Raw genomic sequence first — 22102 nt, 5'->3', positions numbered from 1 at the left:
TTCTCTAGTGTTCTGCTCCGGCCCTACCCACCCACTTTGTTCCTCTTTGCTTTCAGGTTGTTCCTCTGTCTACTCTCCCAAGTCCTCTTACTGGTCTTTGAATGTGGACTGTGCATCACAGTGGACCAGCTCCTCCAGTGGCCCATGTGATCTCATCGCCATCACACGAGTGGTGGTACCTTTCACGTGTTCATCTCTCTACCTCACCTCTGAACTTCTGACTCTGCAGCATTGCATCTCCAGGCGTCTAGCCGTGTCCAGAAAGCAGCTCTCACCAGTGCCGGGGCCTGCACCGCCAAGCGCCTTAGCCTGAGCCTCCCGGGTTTCCTTCTGCAGCTTAACTCTTCCTTTACCCTCAAGGCCACCTCACCTCAAGGCCGCCTCATCATCATCTCCCACACTGACCTCAGCCTGGTCAGTTCTGCCTTGAACACAGCTCCAGAGATCCACCCTCCAGTCCACTTTCATTGCCACAGCTCTTGGCCATGTGATAAATTAGCCTTCTCTCGCCAGGCCAGACTCTGGCTCCTCCCTGTCTGTTCTTAATCCCCAGCCAACTGCTCTGCTAGAATCTGTCCAGCCTTTCCCTTTCTTCTGGCTCTATGTCATTCTGAGATGTCTTCACAAAGCCCCCACTTCTTCTTGACAGCTTCCTTTGTTCCCTACCTATCTGTGCTCTGCCCTCCCATAGTAGGCCCCGGTTGACTCCAGCCACCCCCTCATGGATCTCTGTTCCCTACACACACCTGGTGGGCCCCCCCTTGGAGCATACCCCATCAGAACCAAACTTGTCACTGATCTCCTGACAAACATCCACTTGATGAAGTCTGTCTGGGAGATGCTTGCCTTGTGTCTTGTGAGTCCTTGTCTGGCCTGTGAACCCTGAGGACAGAGGCTTTTCTTTGTTTCTTGTTGTGTACCAGGGCCAGCTGCAGTTACACACCCAGGATGCCAGGGTAGGCACTAAGTATAGATTGACTGGCTGATTGATGAGTTTAAGAATCTGCACTTATCTCCCATTCATTAGTCAGTGGTATATTCTTTCAACATCTTTCCCCTCTCTCTTCACCCATCCCACATGCAATCCTAAATCTGTTTACCCATTCCACCCATCCAACATACATGCCAGGAATCCATCCCAAAGATATAGAACACCAGTTCCATGCAAACACCAATTCAACCACCTGACACACCTTCATAAACCCATCTGCCCACATGGCACACTTCTAACTGTGTGTCCATCCTTAGTACATGAAACACAGTACAATAGCCCAGTGTGCCAGTCCAAACATCCACTGTATCCCACACATGCAATATATGTACTGTCTCCTCACACCTCCCGTTCCTCTCATCTAGAACACACTTACATATTCATATACTCATCCATCTGCCAACCCCCACAGCAAACATCTACTCATACCTGTCTACCCTGTTATTCCCATTTGACAAATGTCCTTCTGTGTACCTAACCCACTCAGCCAGCATAGGAAAAAATTCACCTACCTGTCTCTCCTGTCCATCTAATGCACATCAACACATCAGTGGTCTCATTTGCCTTAGCTACTCGGCACACACACACACACACACACACACACACACACACACCTATCCACTGTTCACTTGATATTCATTTCTGTATGTATAGCTATCGTCTACCCTTGAGAATTGTAACATATATATTTTCTTTAAAAAAATAAAATAAAAAGACCAATGGTGAGCCAAGGCTCTTCTGCATACTCCTTGCTAGTCAGTATTGTTCTAGAATCATCTTTGTCTTCCTCATAGGAGCCTACAGGCAAGATGATGTGCTGGAAACATGAGGCCTTTTCCAGCCCTGTGAAGTGGACACTTTCTTGTGTCCACACCACAAGCCAGCACCTGGAGCAGCAAGAGGGCCCACTGACTGTGTGAAGTTACCCGTGGGTACCCCAGAGGCAAAACTCCGGCTCAGAGTGTTTACAGCACATCTGCAGCCTTGGAGGAAAGGCTTGCAAGAGGAAGTAGAACAGCTGGCTTGTTAAAGAGAACACCTGGCTAATGATTGCAGTGGAATAGGTGAACTAGATACAGAATCTCACTTGCTAGAGATCCACCTGTCCACACAGCTGCAAGCGTCAGTCAGAGGAAGGATGTTACACTAGAGTTAACAAACAAGTGGGGCTGCCACTAAATCCAAGGGGAAGAGAGAATTTAATTTCCTGGAGAAAATTATAAAACCTTATCAATGACTTCACTCAAATTGTGGGAGCTCAGTAAATGGGGATATGCCTCCTTCTTGGTGACAGAGATGTTGAGTCCCTCCCATATCAGAGTCTCACTCCCACCTTTACTCTCCTGACCCTCAGCCCTTCACTTCATACATGCTCTCTGTCCAACCCATCTTCCTGGTCACCCCTCTGCCCTTTACTGGCTCTCTTCCCTTCCTCTCACTCTATCCCACCCCTATCCTTCCTTCTCCCTGCTCCCTCTGCCCACTGTACCCATCCCACACCTCCCTCCCCCTTCTCCTTGTTCCTGCCTTACAACTCCTTCCTCCTCAGGACTATCCCTCCTTCTGGCAGCCTTCAGTTGTCCTCTGTCTAGTCGTACTCCCATTCCCACCAATCCATCCCCCCTCCTACCACACTTCCTCCTCAGGTATCCACTTTCTGCATTCTGGCATCAGCCAGTCCAAATGTCTTCTGTCCACCCTTCTTCTTTTAAGCAAACCCAGTCTGTGAATAGAGCAACCCCATCTCCTGTGCTCACCCGACACCCCCATCTGCTTCTAGGCTCCGATTTCAGCTTGCATCAGGCTCAGCTGGCACTCACAGAATGATGTAGCTCAAGGGGGCTGTCCTGAGGCATGCCTGCTCTGACCAGGTAGCCTCTTAGAAATGGATAGCTCTGTCTCCATCTTCCAAGGATGTCCTGTCCACTCAGCTTCCTGTTTAAGGTCTAGCTAGGTAGGACTGGTCACAACATACACCACATACATGCCATTACACCCCACATCGACTGTCTCTTGTGTCGTTATCCTATTAACTATGCATCCAGTGTCTCAGGGTCACCTCTCCCTTTTACAGTAGATCACTTCAGAGTTACTGAGCCATTGTACAAAACAAAACAAAAAACCAAAAACAGACCGAAAACCAAAAACACCAAAACAAAACAAAATAAAACTTCTGTTTTGAGCATTCTTCATAGAGTCCCTGTATTCCTCGTGTCCCCCCCCCCCCACTTTTTTTTTCTCTGACTAGACACCCTTTGCTTTACAAACTGTGAAAGATGAGTCTTTCATTGACTATGTTCACCAGACTGGAGGCAGGTGCCTACAGAACAGAGGTCTGTGACTACTCGACTCTCACCCCCCTGCTCCCCACCATCCCAACCTCCCTCTTCTACTGCCCTCTTTCCACCTCCACCAGTGGCCTCTGTCCTGCTTCCTCTCCTGACTTCTGCCTCTCTTCCTCCTTCTCTGATAGCCACTGTCTCCTTCCCTGTTGGCCTCCCTCCTCTGCTGGCTTCTGACGTCTCCCTCTTTTCTTCCTCCTTCCTCCTTCCTCAGGCCAACCTCTCTCTCTCTCTCTCTCTCTGCTGGCATCCACTCCAGTGCCTCCTCTGACCTCTCCCTCTCTTCCTCCTCCTTTTGTCTCCAGGTTCGGGACAAGAAGCTCTTGAATGACCTGAATGGAGCTGTGGAGGATGCCAAGACAGCACGGCTGTTTAACATCACCAGTTCTGCTCTGGCAGCCTCCTGCATCATCCTTATCTTCATTTTCCTGCGGTACCCACTCACTGACTACTGAGCTAGCAGGCAGTGGGTCTTGGCGACACAGCACTGAGACTGATGGTCACTGAGATTCAGGATGCTGAGATTGTGGGGCAGAATGGGCTTCCACCAAGGCCCAGAGCCATGCATGGCAGCAAGGTCACCAGAAGCTGAGTGCCCGACCGAGTGGCGCACTCTTCCCAGCCACCCTATCTGCCGCCTGCCCCTGTCCTGCTGGCACCGGGTCTATGGGCTTCCTTCCATGATGCTGCCCAGTGACCAGTGGCTGCCCTCCCTGGCCCATGCACCCTGCCCAGGATCCTGGACCCCTCAGACCTGACACCCAGCAAGAAGGGCTTACACGGGAGCTCCCGAAATAGGGGCTGCCAGCACCTGGGGTTCCCTCACTCCTGACCCCCCACTTCCTCCAAGCTGTGACCCCTGCTCCAAGCTCTTGTATCTGTGAACTTTCATTAAAACATGTGCTCAGCTCAGCTTCAGCCTCTGTCCATGTGCCAGGCAGGGCCTAGGTGTCCCTTGGAGGTTTGGAGTGCTGCTTTGCAGCCTATGCCCCCAGGGCCTGCACACAGCTAATTCCGTAGGAGGTGTGTTCAGAAACCAAGTGGTCTTATGAGGGCCAGCTGTGTAGGATGGCAAAGTGAGGGGTGTTAGGTGGAGGGGCTCCCCACAGGGTTCACAGAGCCATGCACCCTGTGCAGAATCCAGGAGAAGCTTCCTTCAGTAGTGTTGGGGACAGGCTGCCAGTCCCTGGGAAACCCACAGGGTGCTGATGGGTTCTCATCCACTTAGCCCCTGAAATGGGGAAAGAGGCTCCCCTGTCTGTCAACTGAAGGTGGCTGCTCAAAGGTCAAGATTAGCTGTGCTGCACTAGGAAGTAGTGCTGCCCACAGAAGGATGCTGCCCCATGTGCTGAGGGTGGAGCAAGCAGGAAGGCAGGAACAGGACAGTGCACAGAGTGGACCGAGTCCTGACCCTGTGAGGTCCTGGTTGGCCTTGGAAAAAAGAGATACTGTGGGGCTCTAGTAGGGGCCAATGGTGTGCTCAGTGGTGTGGACGCTTGGCACCCTTTGCGGTTTCTGATCATACCCTTGGAGGTATCGGGAGTGTCAGGAGAAGACAGGCAAGAGCAGATACCGTTGCCGGCTGTGGGCAGAGAGTGTAGGTGGGGTTAGTGGAGGGCTGGCCAGATGCAGAAGCTTGAGCTGGTTCTGACCAGATGGGGTTAACCAAGAATGAGAGATGGGGGCAGCGCAGGGTCACCGGGAATTCAGTGCAACTGGTACACTGAAATATAAGCAAGCAGCTCCTGTCCCTCTGTCATGCCCTCTCCACTCTGAAATCACGAGTCAAAATACACTCCTGCATCACGATGCTTCTCTTCAGGTATTTGAGCACAGAGATAAGAAAACTATTGCACGCTGTACAGCAGTACAGGAACGTTAACCACTGAGCAAAACTTTCAAGCAGCCAGAGCGAGGGTCGGTGGGGGACCAACACATTATTTCAAAGCTGCAGGGAGAGGTGGCTTTTCAAAAAAAAAAAAAAAAAGATGGCATAGCTAGCATCTGTGGGAAATGATGTATTTCTTGGGACTGGTTCTTGGGAGGCAGGCCATAGGGTTCCCAGAACACCTTTTTTTTTTTTTTTTTTTTGGTAGGAGATGCCAGTTATGAAGCGTTTACACTCTTGTTTTTATCAGAGGCTCTGCCCCTGTGGCTGCATGCCTCCCTCCCCTGCTGCCTGGTGTTTGTCGCTGCCAAGCTCATGGTGAGATTCAATGGCAGCTTCAGCTTGTACCACCCTGGATATTTGTCACCTCTAGTAGAGTCCTCACCACTTCCTATGGGGCTGTTGTTCTTTTAGCCACTTCCTTGTCAGCCAGTGCTTGGTGGGTGTGGCAGGTAGCGCTCTCCACATCTTCCTGACACCCCTCATGTGACTACAGCTTCTCCTCTGTAACTTATCAACAGAAGGCATCTGCACACTGGAGAGGTGGCTCCGCAGTGACACGTGCACTGCCCTTCCAGAAGACTCAGGTGCAGTTTTCAACACACATGTGGCATCTTTCAAACATCTGTAACTCCAGTTCCAGGGGTTCTGAAGTTCCGGCTTGCACACAGTGCACATATAGTCGTACAAGCAAATAAGACAATAAATATTATTTTGAAATAATTCTTCCTTTTTTTTTTCAAGAAAGGGGGGCATGGGGATGAAAATCCACCTTATATGACTATCAAAGTACCCACTCGTGGGGTGCTGGTGGGGATCAAATGAGCATTTATTTTCCAGATTTTTAAATCACAGATTTTTTTCTATGTAGCTTCCATCCAATGTGCATATTTATAGCATGTTATTCACAAATGCTACAAATATGAGACAACCAAAACACCCATCTATATATGTTTTCTTATGCATGAAAAACATGTACCCAAACATATCTTGGTTTGAGTTTCCAGTAACTTCCCTAAGGGAAGATGTCTTAGTTAGGGCTTTCATTGCTGAGCACAGACACTATGACCAAGAACTCTTCTTAAAAAGACAACATTTAATTGGGGCTGGCTTACAGGTTCAGAGGTTCAGTCCATTTTCATCAAGGTGGGAACATGGCAGCATCCAGGCAGTCATGGTGCAGGAGGAGCTGAGAGTTCTACATCTTCACCTGAAGGCTGCTAGCAGAATACTAGCTTCTAGGCAGCTAGGAGGAGGGTCTTAAAGCCCATACCTACAGTGACACACCTACTCCAACAAGGCCACACCTTCTAATAGTGCCACTCCCTAGGCCAAGCATAAACAAACCATCACAGAAATCATCTTTAAGTGATCCATAAATGATTACAACATAGAACAGGTGATATCTTCTCTTTTTAAAGAGAAAACTACCTTAAAATATTGACTTATTATTGTGTCTAGATACAAACTGGCTCTGTGAAAAGAAACAGGTGGGGAGGGGGTTAATAATCACTTTTATGAACTAGAACATCTACAAAGGGTGTGGGGAGAACCTATAGGGACAGGGTCCATAAGAGGAAGGCCGGGTAGAGAGGTTGCCAGGGACCCAGGTGCAAGGACTGGTGACAGGGGACTGACCATGAAGGGACAGACCATATTGGCAAATGTGTTAAAGTTTCTAGGACACAAGGCCTGGGGATAAGTTGAAGACACAGTCCACTGTTTCCTTTGGTGACGCCTTCTCTGTCTGTTGTCATGGTACACACTGTGCCAACCCTGGGACTCTTGTCCTCCTTCTGAGAGCACAGAAAGGGAGAGGTGAGGGATAGGTTTGCACTGTTAGGTGCTCTGTAGTCTGTCTTTTCTGGTGACTGTAGTGTTTAGGCCTCTTGTGGCATGCCTCTCTGTGAGGCTGTCCCTTCCCAAGGTGCTTTTTTTTTTTAATCTATCACTGACACTTTTGCCTGCACGTGTCTTCTGGGATCTTTTTCACACCTACGAACAGGTCCAGCAGGGTGGAAGCAAGCAGGCCTACGTTTCTAGACAGTCACCCTTTCTCTGTCCCTTCCAGCCTGAGTCTTTTCAGGGTCTTCCTGGGCTGTCCTCCAGGCCCGCACCAGCCACAGTCTCTCAGAGCTGCCTTGTGCTGCCTGTCTTCAGAACTCTCCCGACCACTCCCCTTCTGCTTTTTGTTCGGTTTTTAGGATCCATCTGTCAAATAAAAACAAAAACAAAAGCCTAGTGAGGATTTGGTTAAAGTCATAAATATACTGGGGAAGAATTTACATTCTTAGAAAAACCTTGAATTTCCCAAATCCCCGAGAGTGCAGTAGGCTGCCCTTACCTAGGCCTCTTTTAATTTTTGCCCAGAATGCTTCCTAGTTTTCTGTACTAACTCAAAGAGTTTGTCAGGTTGATTTCTAAACATAGGACTTTTATGTAGTTGTAAATGTCACACCCTGAAATATTTTCTTCTCTGAGTGTATATTACTGTTGTCATGAAATATAACTACTGCTCAAAGCACAAGTAGCCAGTCAACACCACTCTGTGTGGTTTTTTGTTTTGATTTTTTCGGAGATATGGATCCTTATCTGTGTACGCTCTGGAATCTTCAATCTCATCAGCACACAGTTTTTCTTGACTGTTTGTCTCTCCGCAGGCTTCATTTACAGTGTCCCATGACAGTTGGGGAAAGCAGGCTTTCTTTGTAGAGTCCTCAGAAGAAAGATAAGCCCTTCAAGGCCACGTGACTTCCTATGATATTTATCCTAGCTACTTGTAGTCCTCTTGAATTTGCATAAGGAAGCTCACTATTATTCATGATATGCTAATGAGGGCTTTCTTGCTAGGCTGCAAAGATGATAGGGCAGATTTTTGCATTGCCTAAAAGTGTGCATTAAAAAGTAATAAGCTTGGGGCTGGGGAGGCAGCTCGGTGGGTAAGCTGTCCATCTTGTAAGCATTGGGAACCTCAGTTTGGATCCACATAAAGCCAGGTGCTGGCACACATTTGTAACCCAAGAACTAGGGCGGGAAAGAAAGAGAAACTCCAGTGGCTCACTGGCCAGCCAGCCAAGCAGACTCAGGGAGCTTCAGCTTCATCAAAAACCTTCTGAGGGTAAAGTGGAGAACAACTGAACAGAACACCCAATATCAACCTCTGGCCTCCAGGTGCACACTTACACATGTGCGCACACATCTGTACATGTAAACAAACCTATGCCCCCAGGCAAATAAGATAAACAAAATAAAATAACAAAGCTCATACTTCCCCTGGGCACATATCACAGAGGTAACTGTACACCAGTACACACTGCAATATTGCTCATAATAGCTAAGCTGCAGGACCCGCCAAGGTGCCCATCAGTGGGGAATGGCATATCCACAACAGCGTTCTTTTCAGCCAGGTTGGAAGGCTGAAGACGCTGGAGTCTGAAGTCAGCAGAGGACAGCAGCAGCAAGGACATGTAATGACCAATCTTGGTTGTCAGTTTGACTTGTGTCTAGGATCAACTGAAACCCAAGTTGATAGATGCTCCTTTGAGAAGGCCCATGCTAAATCTGAGACACATTCTGATGGCCGACCGTATAAAGAACATGGAAGAAGGAAGCTTTTGCTTTTATGCCTGCTTGTCCCACTCTTGCTGACAAGTTCATCCATGCTGCTGCTGCAACATGTCTTTGCTGACGTTAGAACCTATGTCTTTAGGCTTCCAACATAGACTGAAGACTAACAGCTAGCTCTTCGGGAATCCCGCAGGCCTTCAGTGCCAGATGGTGACTGCTGAGACATCTAGCCCAGTGGGCTGAGCAACTAGCCATTCTTGGCCTCTCCACTGTGAGACAGCCATTGTTGGATTATACAAACTAAAAGTCAATCTAATAAGCCCCCTTTATATAAGTATATATGTGTATGTGAGCATGTGTATATGTGTATGTGAGTATGTGTATGTGTGTATGCATATATTCATATATATATATATATATATATATATATATTCATTCTATTGGTTCTGTTTCTTTAGAGAACTCTGACTAATACGAATAGAGGAAAGAAAGGCTGTCTGGCGACACAGGACACTTCAGCTCTCTGCTGCCTGCTACAAGGTGCCCACCCTGAGGGTAAGTCCTTTTTACTTAGCAATTAATGCACACAAGTAAATCTAAAAATGTATCTCCAAGGTGATTATTTTAAAGATTTATTTTAAATTTAATTTTAACTGATTTGTGCTTATGTGTTTACGTTAATTTGACTACATGGTTTCTTTCCCCTCCCTTATTAAGTTAAAGCAGAAGCTGGAGAGATGGCTTAGTGGTTAGGAGCGCCAGCTGCTTTTGCAGAGGACCCCAATTTTGATTTGCAGCACCCACAATTGGAAAGCTCACAATCACCTGTAACTCCATATCCAGGGGGAATCTTATACCCTCTTCTGTCCTCTGTAAGCAGTACAAGTATTCAAGTATACACACATAACACACAAATATTTTTATTTTATAAAAATAAATCTTAAAAAAATAAGATTGTTTTCAAAAACAACAAACATACTTTTTGTTGTTTTTTTTCACATTGAAACAACCTTGTGTGTCTGGGTCAAGTTTAAGGTATTTTTGTTGTATTAGGATTTTTAAAACACTGCTATATTTGCTGTTCTTCAGAAGCCGAGGCATGTGACAGACTTGCAGCGTTCTTCCCACTCCCTCGGGTGCACGTCACTGGGAATGGGGTGTCTTTGTGCTCTTTGGAGCAGCAGATGATGGGACCACGTGCTCTGGAGTGTCTAAGTGGGTAGGAGTCATGCTTTGCATTTGAAATGTCCTCCTCAGGCTTAAACGTATAAACACTGGGTCCTCAGAGGCTGCTGCTGTCCTGGGAAGTGCTGGAGCTGTTAGGACACAGGCTTAGTCTAGACAGCAGACACAGTAGGTCTACAGAGGTGAAGCTTGAGGGGGTCCCAGGCTGGTTCCCCGGGCAGAATGACCCCTCTGCTTTCTGATTCACTGAGATGTTGCAAACCATGCTGTAAGCCCCAGCTGCCTGGCCTCCCCGCCAACCCCGCCTTCCCCATTGCACCATGAGGCAAAGTAAATCCTCCCTCCTCTCAAGTTTCTTCTTCTGCAGCATTTGGTCCCAGTAGTGGGGAAGGTAATGGATACAGAAGGTGTTAGTTTTGGTTCCAATTTCTTTGAGAGTTGCTGTTCTTTTTGCTGTCCTTTTTGCTATCCTGCCTCAAGTATTTCACACTGAATATTTAGCTCATTAATCTCTCTCTGTTTCACTGACTGTCAGTCTGTCTGCCTGTCTCCTATCTATCTATCTATCTATCTATCTATCTATCTATCTATCTATCTATCTATCTCACATAGCCCAGGCTGACCTTGCACTCTATGTAACCAGATTTACCTTTGACTTTTTTTTTTTTTCTGAAACAAGGGTTCACTAGGTAGCCCAGGCTAGCCTAGAACATACAATTCTCCTGCCTCAGCCTCCCAAGTCCTGGGATAAAGTGTTGCTCACTTTTTTCTTATTTCAAACACAGACAAACATGCTATCTTCTGTGATGCTTCATTGTTGAAAAGTCTGGGCTGTCCCCCAGTAGGATTTCTTTCTATTCAGCACACAGATCTACATGCCCATGCGTGTAGATGGATCCTAAAGGGGAATTTATAGGCTAGCTTACATCATAGGCAGCTGGATGGTCCGGTGATCGTTGTCTACATGCCGGTGAAGCTGAAAACCCAGTAGCCACTCAGCCAAGAAGTGGGGATCCTCAGACCGGGTGGAGCAGTGATTCAGCCCCAGCCTGAGGCTGATGTCTAGAGGCTCCCTGGGGGCGGCGGCGGGGGTGGGGTGGGGTGGGGTGGGGGTGGGGTGGGGGCGGCGGCGGCGGGGGTGGGGTGGGGTGGGGGTGGGGTGGGGGCGGCGGCGGCGGCGGGGGTGGGGGTGGGGGTGGGGGACTCTGCCTGTGAGCTCAGGTAGAGAAGAAGTATAGGAATCAGGATTCTGATGTCTATCAATGGAATCAGCTAGGCGAGCCATGCTTGTGTGTACTGCCTGGCTTCCTCCTCTGTTTCTTTTATTACAACTGCGCCCAAACCGTTGAGTAGTACTTTCCACACCAAGGGCAGGTCTTTCCTCTTCATGAGTTTCTCTCTGCTCTTTGGGTTAGTGCTTCTGGAAACATCCTCGCAGATGAACCAGAGGGGAGCTTCCCTGACGCCCCCAGGCAGCTCTCCACACAGCCAAGTTGACCATCAAGATGAACTACCAAGGGGCTGGGGTGGCAGCCCAGTCTAAAGTGCTTCTTGCCACACAAGGATGCCGAGTTCAGATGCCCGTGTAAAAAGGTGGACATAGTGACAGGCACTGGTGGTCCCACTCTTGGGGATGGAGAGACAGGAAGCTAGTTAGCCAGCCAGGCTGGTTGAGTGGGCAAACTCCAGGTACACTGAGAGGCACTGTCTCAAAAAGCAAGGTGGGGAGTGATTAAGGAAGGCACCCAGTGTTGACCTCTGACCTTCAAAAGCATACACACACACACACACACACACACACACACACACTCCAAAGAAATGTTAGGCATAATGGGTTTCAAACAAAAAAACATTGGTTTTGCTTTTTGTTTTTTTGCAACAAAGAATTTTTCACTAGGAGAGGCTATTTATACAGTTTGGGCTATGTACCCCATTTCACTGACCCCAGGACAGTCTTCTGGGCTTACATACACTAAGGGAGAAGGCCAGGGTTCCCGCCACTTTGCTGTCGACCACAGATGGGTGAGGCCTTGCTCTCAGCTGTAGCTCCTGTTCTCCCTTTGGGTGGCTCCCGTGTTATCAGTTTATTGACTGAGTAGCAGACAACAGAGACAGTGACAAATTGATGGAAACTTGGTAAAGAGAAAGGTGACACTTTTCAGTGACCTTGGTTCACCCCTAACTTTCCATCTCCCTCCGCAGCACTGGCATGTGACCTACATTTTCACTTGTTAAAATCACCCTGATGTCCAGGGTGTTAAGATGGAGCACACCGTATCTATTCATCAGAGACACATACACATATAATCCACACAGCAAACTGAGGGGCCTATTTTGCCTCCTGGTGTTCCCCTCAGTTGGGCTTCTGAGGACAAATAAAGTCACTGTGGGGGCAGAACACTTGTCTCTAAGCCACTTTCCTTCTTGATTCTTCTTTGAACATTTCTCCAGTTTTGACACATAGAATTTTCATCATATTTGGTTGAAATATTTTGGTTTGTTGCTTTCGTATGTAAAAAGGAAAAAATATATGTACTTGAGAGATGTCTCAGTGGGTAAAGGACCTTCCAAGCAAGTGGCAGATACTGATTTTTGAGTCCCAGAACCCATGTGGAAAGAACTCTGGGAATGATAGTGCTTGTAATCTCAGGACAGGAAGACTGAGGTGGACATTTCCTTGGGGCTATGCCTACTTGGTGAGTTCCAGGCCAGGCCAGTGAGAGAGCTAAGAAAGAAAGAAGAGAGAAAGGAAGGAAGAAAGAAAGAGAGAGAGAGAGAGAGAGAGAGAGGAAGGAAGGAAGGAAGGAAGGAAGGAAGGAAGGAAGGAAGGGAGAAAGAGAGAAAGAAAGAAAGAAAGAGAGAGAGAAAGAGAGAGAGAAAGAAAGAGAGCAAGAAGAAAAAATGATGACCTGTGCCGAAGGAAGGACATTCAAGTTTGACCTTCGGCGTCCATAGCACATCCACACACATACATGTGTACCCATGCATATACACAAACACATGAATACATGCATGTTTGCCCACCCTCACACGAGCATACACACAAACACATACATATGTGCCCACCTATCTAGACACCTAAACACAAGCACATGTATGTGCCCACCCATACATGAATATACGTACACACACGGACACATGTATGTGTACCTGTACACACAGAAACACATACACAAAATGCCACTGTTTCACATGTTCAGCCTGAGATTTCAGTTAAAACAGTTCCTAGCAGCGGTGCCATCCACACAAGATTAAGCCAGCCAAAATTTCAACATTTAAGAATAATTTTGCCGGGTAGTGGTGGCCCACGCCTTTAATCCCAGCACTGGGGAGGCAGAGGCAGGCGGATTTCTGAGTTCAAGGCCAACCTGGTCTACAGAGTGAGTTCCAGGACATCCAGGGCTATACAGAGAAACCCTGTCTCAAAAAACAAAAAACAAACAAAGAATAATTTCATATCCCATTGTTTTTCCTGTAGCATCTGTGATATTTTCTTATATGAAGCCAACATACATTCTCTAATTATTTTTTCAAGGAGTTGTAGCATAATTGCATTGTGGATGGGAATTGCCTGTCGTTTGCCTTTAATCTTTTAAATTGTTACGTTGCATATTTTATTGCCCGTCTTTAGTTCAAGTGCCAAATGTCCTTGGGCAGAGGAGTCCCCATGTTGGTGCTGGATTCTTTGTATGTCTGGTAGACCAAATTTATTTGTGGAGATGTGAGGCCCATTGGCACACTTCCTTCCTGGGTTGTGGGGCCAGCCCCTGGGGAAGACCCCAGCAGTTGAGCTATGAGACCTGAAGCAATGCACAGTACTGGCTTGAGCCAGTCCCACTGCTCCTGGGATACATCTTCGTACACTTCCCAGTCCATGGTCATTTCCTGTGGTTGAGGGTGTGTCTGTTCTTTCACTTCTTATTTCTCCTTGAACAATCTAGGAATTTACCGGCTGTTTTGGATCTTGAAGCTCAGTCTTTGCACAAAGTTGCTTTCGCCTGTCTTCCTTTCACAGGTTTTCACTCTGATCTTACCAATTTACTTCCATTTTCTTTCAATGTAATTCCTTGCTCCTTCTGTAGCAATCTCCTAAGGTGGAAACTGAGTCACACCAACAGCATGATCTTTTCTGAGGTGAGCATTGCCCGATCTCCACTAAGGAAGCCCAGATCAAACAAGGTATTTTCCATTCTCTGCTGTTATGAGACAATTTCTAGTTCCCTTCCCTTCCCTTCCTCTCCCCTCCCCTCCCCTCCCCCCTCCTTTCCTTTCCTTTTATTTCCTTCCTCTCCCCACCCCCTCTCTTCATGTGCATGGGTGCATACTGTATGGTGAATCTGTGGTTGACCCATTAACTCTTGAAGCTTATTGGCAGATTACACTACAAGTGGATAATCCATTGATCCATTCACTGAAATAAACCCTTGTTCCTGCTAGGATCTGACTACATCCCCCAAACGTCCATGCTGTAGTGTGATCTCTGTCAAGGGGCTGTAAGTGGTGAGGCAGTGGTCTTGGGCAGGGCTCCATGCTCACCTGTGGACCTGCATCCTACAGAAAGGCTGTGGGTGTAAATGGACAGTGGCTCAGGGCCACTTCTCTCTTCCTTAGTGTGAGGACTCAGAAGTGTTGCCCTTTTCCTTGAACTTTCCAGTCTCCATAACTATAAGGGCTAAACTTCTGTTCTTCATAAAGCATCCAGACGCAGGTATCCCGAGTTATAGGGTCAGAAAGTCAGAAATTCCTCTTCACCAGAGTCGTCTGTTTCTTCCTCAGAAGCCATTGTGTGGTGGGATTGGTGTCTGAACTCACTTCCCTTCCCCTGATCTCCACATCCACTTCTCTGTCCCCACTTCACAGTCTGACCACTGCTGCTACACAGAAACTCTTAATATGAGTCAATACCTTATTTCCCAATGGATTTCTTGTTTCAGAAATTCTCTGGATATCACTTCCCCCCTTTCCACATACATTCCACCACCAGCGTGTTATTAAACTTCAGTGAACTGGGTTTGAAGGGCCTGACGCCATCACTCCTCTGAATCTCCAAATAAGCCCACAGGGCCTGTTCTCTCCGCTCACACTCATTGATCTCTCCAGCTTGTAGTTTGTAACAAACAAATTCTGAACATGTGCAGTTAAATTATAGCTAAGTCCTTAATTGATTTTGTAAACATAGGCTTAATTTTTTTTTCCGAGTAGCTTTGGGCTCACAGCAAATGTGAGCAGAGCACACAGACCCAACACACACCTGCCTCTACACACATTTGCACACACACACACACACACACTTGTCCCTCTGTACACACACAGTCCCTCACCCCCGCTTGTCCCACCCCTGCCTGCCCCCACACTTGTCCTTTCATCTATCTGTCACACATACCAGTCATCCACATCTCCCACATACAGCTTCATCCATTATCACTGTCCACCCCAGTGAAGGACACTTGCCACAGTCTACAAGTCACATTGACGCTCCTTTGTCAGGAGGGTCCCTAGTTCCCACTGTCTTGGTGGGAGACATGTATGGCTTCTGATAAGTGTATGGTGCTGGAGACTGGCTACTGGTGTACCAGGAAGAATCGTTTCTTCCATGCTAGACATCCTGATGGTTCCACTGCCACCCTCTTCCCCAGCCCTGGAATATCATGACTGCCTTACAGTCTCCACCAAACATCTCTTTCTCCAGAATGGATATATCATACAACATGCAACCCTTTTTCTTTTTTCTTTTTTTCTTTTTTTTCTTTTGTTTTGTTTTTGGTTTTTGGTTTTTTGGTTTTCAAGACAGGGTTTCTCTGTATAGCCCTGGCTCTCCTGGAAATCACTTTGTAGACCAGGCTGGCCTTGAACTCAGAAATCCGCCTGCCTCTGCCTCCCCAGTGCTGGGATTAAAGGCGTGTGCCACCACGCCTGGCTATGCAACCTTTTTATATTGGTTCCTTCCAAACACACATTCCAGATGTCTGTCTGTCTCTGTCTCTCTCTCTCTCTTTTTCTCTCTCTGTTCATGGTTCCATAGCTAATTTTCAGTTGCAAGTCCAAGTGCATGTGTGTGGTGTATACAGGTGTGCATGTGTGTGGTGTGTACATACACATGTGTATGTGTGGTGTATACATGTGTGCCTGTGCTGTGCATATACATGTACATGTATGTACATATACGTGTGTGTGTGTGTGTGTGTGTGTGTGTGTGTGTGTGTGTGTATAAATCAGAATCCTTATCAGGTATCTTCCTCAGTGACTTTCCACTTTATCTTTTGAGGCAGGGTCTCTCCCTGAATCTGGATCTTGTCGATTCAGCAAGAAGAGCTAGGCAGCCAGCCCTGGGGACCTTCCTGCCTCTGCATCCACAGAGGTGGATTAATGTCACACATCATTGTTCTTGGCTTTTTATGGGATGAGCATCAAACTCAAGCACTTATGCTTGCAAGCCAAGCACTTCGTTTTCTAAGCCATCTGCCTCCCCAGCTCCTTTCCAGTCCTTTATGTTGTGGCAAAGTTCACATGAAGTTTACCATCTTTCCTATTTTTGCCATTTTTTAAGATTTATTTATTTATTTTCTGTATATGAGTACACTGCAGCTGTACAGATGGTTGTACAGATGGTTGTGAGACTTCATGTGGTTGTTGGGAATTGAATTTTAGGACATCTGCTCACTCCAGTCAACCCCACTTGCTCTGGCCCAAAGATTTATTTATTATTATACATGCATAAGTACACTGTAGCTGTCTTCAGACTTGCTGGAAGAGGGCATCAGATCTCATTATGCTTGGTTGTGAGCTACCATGTGGTTGCTGGGATTTGAACTCAGGACCTTTGGAAGAGCAGTCAGTTTTCTTACCCACTGAGCCATCTCACCAGCCCTATTTTTGCTATTTACTTAATGCTTTTACTCAGTCTTTGAAAATTGCATACATACATACAAAGTATCTTGATCACATCCATTGCCACCCCCTTCCCTACATATCTTCCCATTTTCCAAAGAACAGTTCAGAGTATAAGGACAGTCATAGTGTCATGCAGCCAGCCTCGTTACCTGCCACAGAACTTCCTCATCTTCTCCTACTGAAGAACTGTTGATACAAAACATAGACATCCACCCCAGTCACTGGTGCCCATCCTGGCCTGTGGACACCATGACTCTGGGGTCTCACAGGAGTGGGATTCCCCAAGAGTGTGTGTCCCCTTGTGACAGGCCTGTCTTGGTCAGCATAGTAGCTTTAGGGGCCACCCCCATTTCAGTAGGTATCACAACCCCTCCCTTCTCATGGCTGGATTCTGCTGTGTGCATGGCCACACTGTTGCTCCCGTCATTTGTTAATGGACACTGAGGTCACTTCTGAGCAACACTGTGACTCTTGCTGTGTATACAGCTCACCAGCAACGCCTCACTTTCAGTTCCTCTGGGTATAAATCTTGAAATGGGATTCCTGGATTACATTGTGTTTTAGTTTCTTTATTTGTAACTGTGGCCAAAATCCTGACCAGAAGGGGTTTGAGGGAGGAAGGGTTCACAGTCCGAGCAGATGTAGCATGCTGTGGCAGGAATAGCAAAGCACAGTGATGGGCCAGAGAGGTAACAATACTCTGTAGTCAGGAAGCAAAGAGGACAGGAAACGGAGGTCTGCCTGCAATGACAGACTTCCTCCAATGAGGCCCTGATTCCTGAAGGGTCCACAACTTTCCAAAATGTCACCACCAGCTAGGCCTCAAGTATTCAAATACAAGAGCCTAGGGGAGACATCCCACACTGAAATCACCAAGTGGCAGTTCTGATCAAGTTTTGAGGAACTCTATATAGATCATTTCTCCACTGTGCTGCTGGGGATGGAACCCTGAGCCTGGTGCATGCCGGGCAAGCACCTACACCACTGCCCAGACCTGGTTCACTTCTTTCTATTGCTGCATTATAATCCACTGTCTGGATAGACCTGTTTGTCTATCCATCCACACGCTAAAGGGCAGAGTCCAGCATGCCTCTGAGCTTCAGCAATTATAGCTGTCACAAACACCCACTCGAAAGGCTGTGTGCGGACGTGTTTACGCATTACAGGGTGAACGCAGCTGTGTGAGGTGCTTGCAGACCAGCTGGCTGAACCAGTTTGCATTCCCACCACCAGCTGCAGGTGAGAGCTCCTGCCGCTCTCATCCACACCAGCCTGGTCCCAGTCCGGTCCTCACTCTGTCACTGCTCACATCCATGCCAGTCCAGTCCTCGCTCTGCACGCCCAGGGCTGTGCAGCGCACCTCCTTGTCACTGTGAGAAGTAAGTCCCTGAAAATGGATGATGTCGTGAATACTTCAGTGGCCTATTTGTGTGGGAGCCATTTTGAATGATATTTCTAATACGTTTGCTCTCTTGCTGTCCCTCACTCTCATATGGAGTCAGCTTGTTTTCTTGGGGGTTGTCTCGTGCCCTGTGACCTTGATTTCTAGCAGTTTTGGTGGAAGGATGTGAATTTTTTTATCACCTTCATTAGGACATCTGAGGGCTAGAGAGATGGCTCAGCAGTTAAGAGCGTTTATTGCTCTTGCTGAAGTCCCCAGAAACCACATAATGGCTCACAACTATCTGTAACTCTAGTTCCAGAAAATCTGATACCACTCTTCTGGCACTTTGTAGATGTGGTGCACTTGAATTCACAAAGGCTTGCACAGTACACATAAGAAGATTTGAATGCGCACATAAATGCAGCACCCACGGACCAGAATGTTTTCATTTTCCCTTCTATGTGTGGTGGGGTCAGTTCCTGAACCTGGAGATCATCAATTAGCTAGACTGCCTAGGTATCTTATCCTCCCGGCTCTCTCCATCCACCAGCCCTGTAATTACAGGCACCTGCCACTCTGCCCTGCCTTTGTATGGGCAGTGAGAACCGCACTGGGGTCGGTCACACTTGCGTGACAGGCACTTTCCAGACTAAGCTGTCTCTCTGGGCTCCCCTCTGCATCTGTGCTCTCAGGTGCCCTAATTGAGCAGGCTATAGCAATCATGGCCACGTGGGGGCAGGGGGGTGGCAGAGAGGACTTTCCTGTCTTACCCCTGGCTGCAGGGTAAGTGCTTCCTCATTTCAGTCACTATGTACCACACTGCTGTGGCTTGTGGGTGTCTCAGGCCTGTATTGAAGGAAGTCTGCTCCTTGCCTTCCTGTGAATATTGCTGAGGTCTGTCTGGTGGGCTCTGCCCCATAGTAGCCTCAGAGTCTCTTCTTACAGCCAATGGTGTTCATGTACAAGTTTCCCCCAGCTTCGCATTCCTGAAACGCTCATGCTTGCCTGCATGGTGCACAGGCTGATGTGGCTGGAACAGCATGGGAGCTCCCCTCAGGTAGCTGTCTCCATGTTCGAGTGTTCACTTGCCTGAACCTGCTTGGTTCGGTTTTGGTCCTGATTATGCAGTTCACTTTTTAAAACAGAGACGAAATTAAAAGTGGCCCTTCCTCTTTATTTCGGGGGAAAATGATGTGAAATTTGTGTTATTACTTCCTCAACAACTCTATGTACTTCACTAGTGAGAATGTTCCAGCCTTGAGGACTTTCCTTTGCATTTGTCTTTCCTTTTCTTAAACTGTAAGGCAGAAGATGACTCAGCCCATCTAATTTATGGTGGCTCGGGTCACTGCAGATCTTGGCTTGTTTCATGTTCATGGAGAAATCTGTCTGCTTGTGGCATGTAGTGTCACGGTTACAAAGTTCATGACTTCCACTTTGAATGAGAAGGTGTCTTAGTTAGGGTTCCTACTGCTGAAATGAAGCACCAGGACCGAAAAGCAAGTTGGAGAGGAAAGGGTTTATTTGGCCTACACTTCCAGATTATAGTCCATCATCGGAGGAAGTCAGGACAGGGAACTCAAGCAGGGCTGGAACCTGGAGCTGATGCAGGAGCTGATGCAGAGGCCATGGAGGGGTGCTGCTTACTGGCTTTCTTGCTCATGGCTTGCTTAGCCTTTTTTCTTATTGAATTCAGGACCACCGCCAGCCCAGGGATGCTACCACCCACAATGGGCTGGGCCCTCCACCATTGAGCACTAGTTGAGAAAATGCCCTACAGCTGGACCTCACAGCATCCATTTCCTCAACGGAAGCGCTTTTCTCTCTGAGGACTCTAGCTTGGGTCAAGTTGACACACAAACAGCCAGTACAGAAAGTGTGGGACTTCTCCTGAGCCTGGCTTACCTGTCCCCCAACCACTTCCCCAGTCCTCTCCAGCTCCTTCTGTTTTGCTGCCAATGACAGGATTTTTTTTTTTTTATGCCTGACTCCAGTCTTCATGCCTGGGTACTCCAGTGTTCATACGCACCTTTTCTTCATCCATCCATCCATCTATCCATCCATCCATCCATCGACCGGCTCCTGGGCCATTCCGAATCTCAAGTTTTACAAACAGAACTGCAGACAGCACAGGTCTGCCTCTTTGTGTATGGATTCTGTTTCCTTTGTCTGTAAACCCAGACGTGCAATAGCTGGATCATGAAGTAGGTCTATTTTTAATTTTGTGGGAAGTCTCTATGCTGTTCTCCTTACTGGCTGGACTGACTTACATTCCCACTGAGAACTTACAGGCATCCTCTTCTTTCCATGCCATTAACAGAACCGCTTTTTCTTTTTCTTTTGCTGTAGGTTCTTACCCTACAGCCTAGCTGGTCTCAAACTCAAGGCAATTCTCCTGTCTCGGCCTACCGAATGCTAGCATTATTAAGTATGTGAGTCCTGTTGACCTCATAACTGCCTTCATTATTTTGATTAACCATCCTAACAGGATGAAACAGCATATCCTTGTAGGTTGGTTTGTTCCCCAGCAGTGCTGGGTATGGATCTCATGGCCCTTAGCAGGGTAGATGAGTCCTACCACTGTGCCACACATGGTCCCTGGGTCATTTTGACGGATATGCTCTGTGTTTGTGGACACGTGTCCTCCTTAACATGAGAAATGTCCTATTTGGATGGATTACTTGATTTGGGGTTGTTTTCTGTATGTCTTGTATACCCTGGATGTTAGCCCTCTGTAGCTAGTGAATCCTTCTCCCACCCTGGAGGACCTCTCTTGAGATGGACAGACACTTTTTTATTTCAATTGTGTGCACGTGTGTGTGTGTGTGTGTGTGTGTGTGTGTGCTATGTGTACCATGTGTGTGTGGTATTGGCAGAGGCCACAGCCCTTTATAAGCCAACCCACTCAATATGGATACTAGAAACCAAACTTGGATCTTATGCAAGAGCAGCCAGTGCTCTTAACCTCTGAGCCATTTCTTCACCCTCAGAGGGACATTTTAAAGTTTGATTTAACCCTGCTTCTCTGTCCATGGGTCTGAAGTGATTTCTTCTTCACTTACTAATATTGATCATTTGTGTCTCCTTTTTCTTATCTGGTATACCACTGTTGCTGAGATTTTATCAGATATCTTGATCTTTTAATACTCAACTTCACTCTCTTCCTTGTGCATGCTTTTCTGGAATTATGGGAAATGTAGTCCCCTTTCACTGGCTAATTAGAATCAGAATACTCTTGCCTTCAGGGAACAAGAAAACTTCATTGGGCATAGCCCTGCCTTGGGTCCCTTCTGTGCTTGTCTCTTGATTATGTGAACATACTGAGTCCTCAGAACACCCTACCTTTAGTAGTGATAGTCACTGAGATGGTTTGTATATACTTGGCCCAGGAAGTTGCACTATTTGGAGGTGTGGTGTTGTTGGAATAGGTGTGCCACTATGGGCTTGGCCTTTAATACTCTTGTCCTAACTGCTTGGAAGTCAAATTTCTCCTAGCAGCCTCCAGATGAAGATGAAGAACTCTCAGCTCCCCCTGCACCATGCCTGCCTGGATGCTGCCATGTTCCCACCATGATGATAATGGACTGAACCTCTGAACCTGTAAGCCAGCCCTAATTAAATGTTGTCCTTATAAGAGTTGCCTTGGTCATGGTTGTCTGTTCACAGCAGTGAAACCTTAACTAAGACAGAAGTTGATACTAGGGACTGGGGTATTGCTGTGATAGGCCTGACCATGCTTTTGTCTGGAAGAATATGGATTTTGGGACTTCGGATTTGGAGAACAGTAGAATGCTTTAAGTGGAGCTTAATGGGCTATGCTAGTAAGAATAGGAAAGGCTTTATTGCTGAGATTA

At 47.2% G+C, this 22102-nt stretch overlaps 1 protein-coding gene across 14 annotated transcripts in view; it reads left to right on the top strand.

Annotated features, from left to right (window-relative positions):
* The window catches only part of Ifitm10 (interferon induced transmembrane protein 10), a 47945-nt gene that overhangs the window by 14027 nt on the left and 11816 nt on the right, over window positions 1–22102 (top strand). For 7 of the 14 annotated variants that reach the window (NM_001347541.1, XM_030242680.1, NM_001347542.1 and 4 more), the window contains exon 3: window positions 3639–4245. In NM_001347541.1, coding sequence (NP_001334470.1) covers window positions 3639–3788 — 150 coding nt within the window. In that variant the 3' untranslated portion in view covers window positions 3789–4245. Of the gene's footprint in view, window positions 1–3638; window positions 4246–9246; window positions 9344–14055; window positions 14266–22102 lie in introns of those variants that run through there. The other 7 variants (XM_011242002.2, XM_011242008.3, XM_011242010.2 and 4 more) reach the window with 2 other exon arrangements.

This window comes from Mus musculus, chromosome 7 (genome assembly GCF_000001635.26).
Source record: "Mus musculus strain C57BL/6J chromosome 7, GRCm38.p6 C57BL/6J".
Classification (NCBI taxonomy): Eukaryota; Metazoa; Chordata; class Mammalia; order Rodentia; family Muridae; genus Mus; species Mus musculus.
The sequence above is the reverse complement of the archived record's forward strand: the minus strand, read 5'-3'. Positions and strand labels throughout refer to the sequence as shown.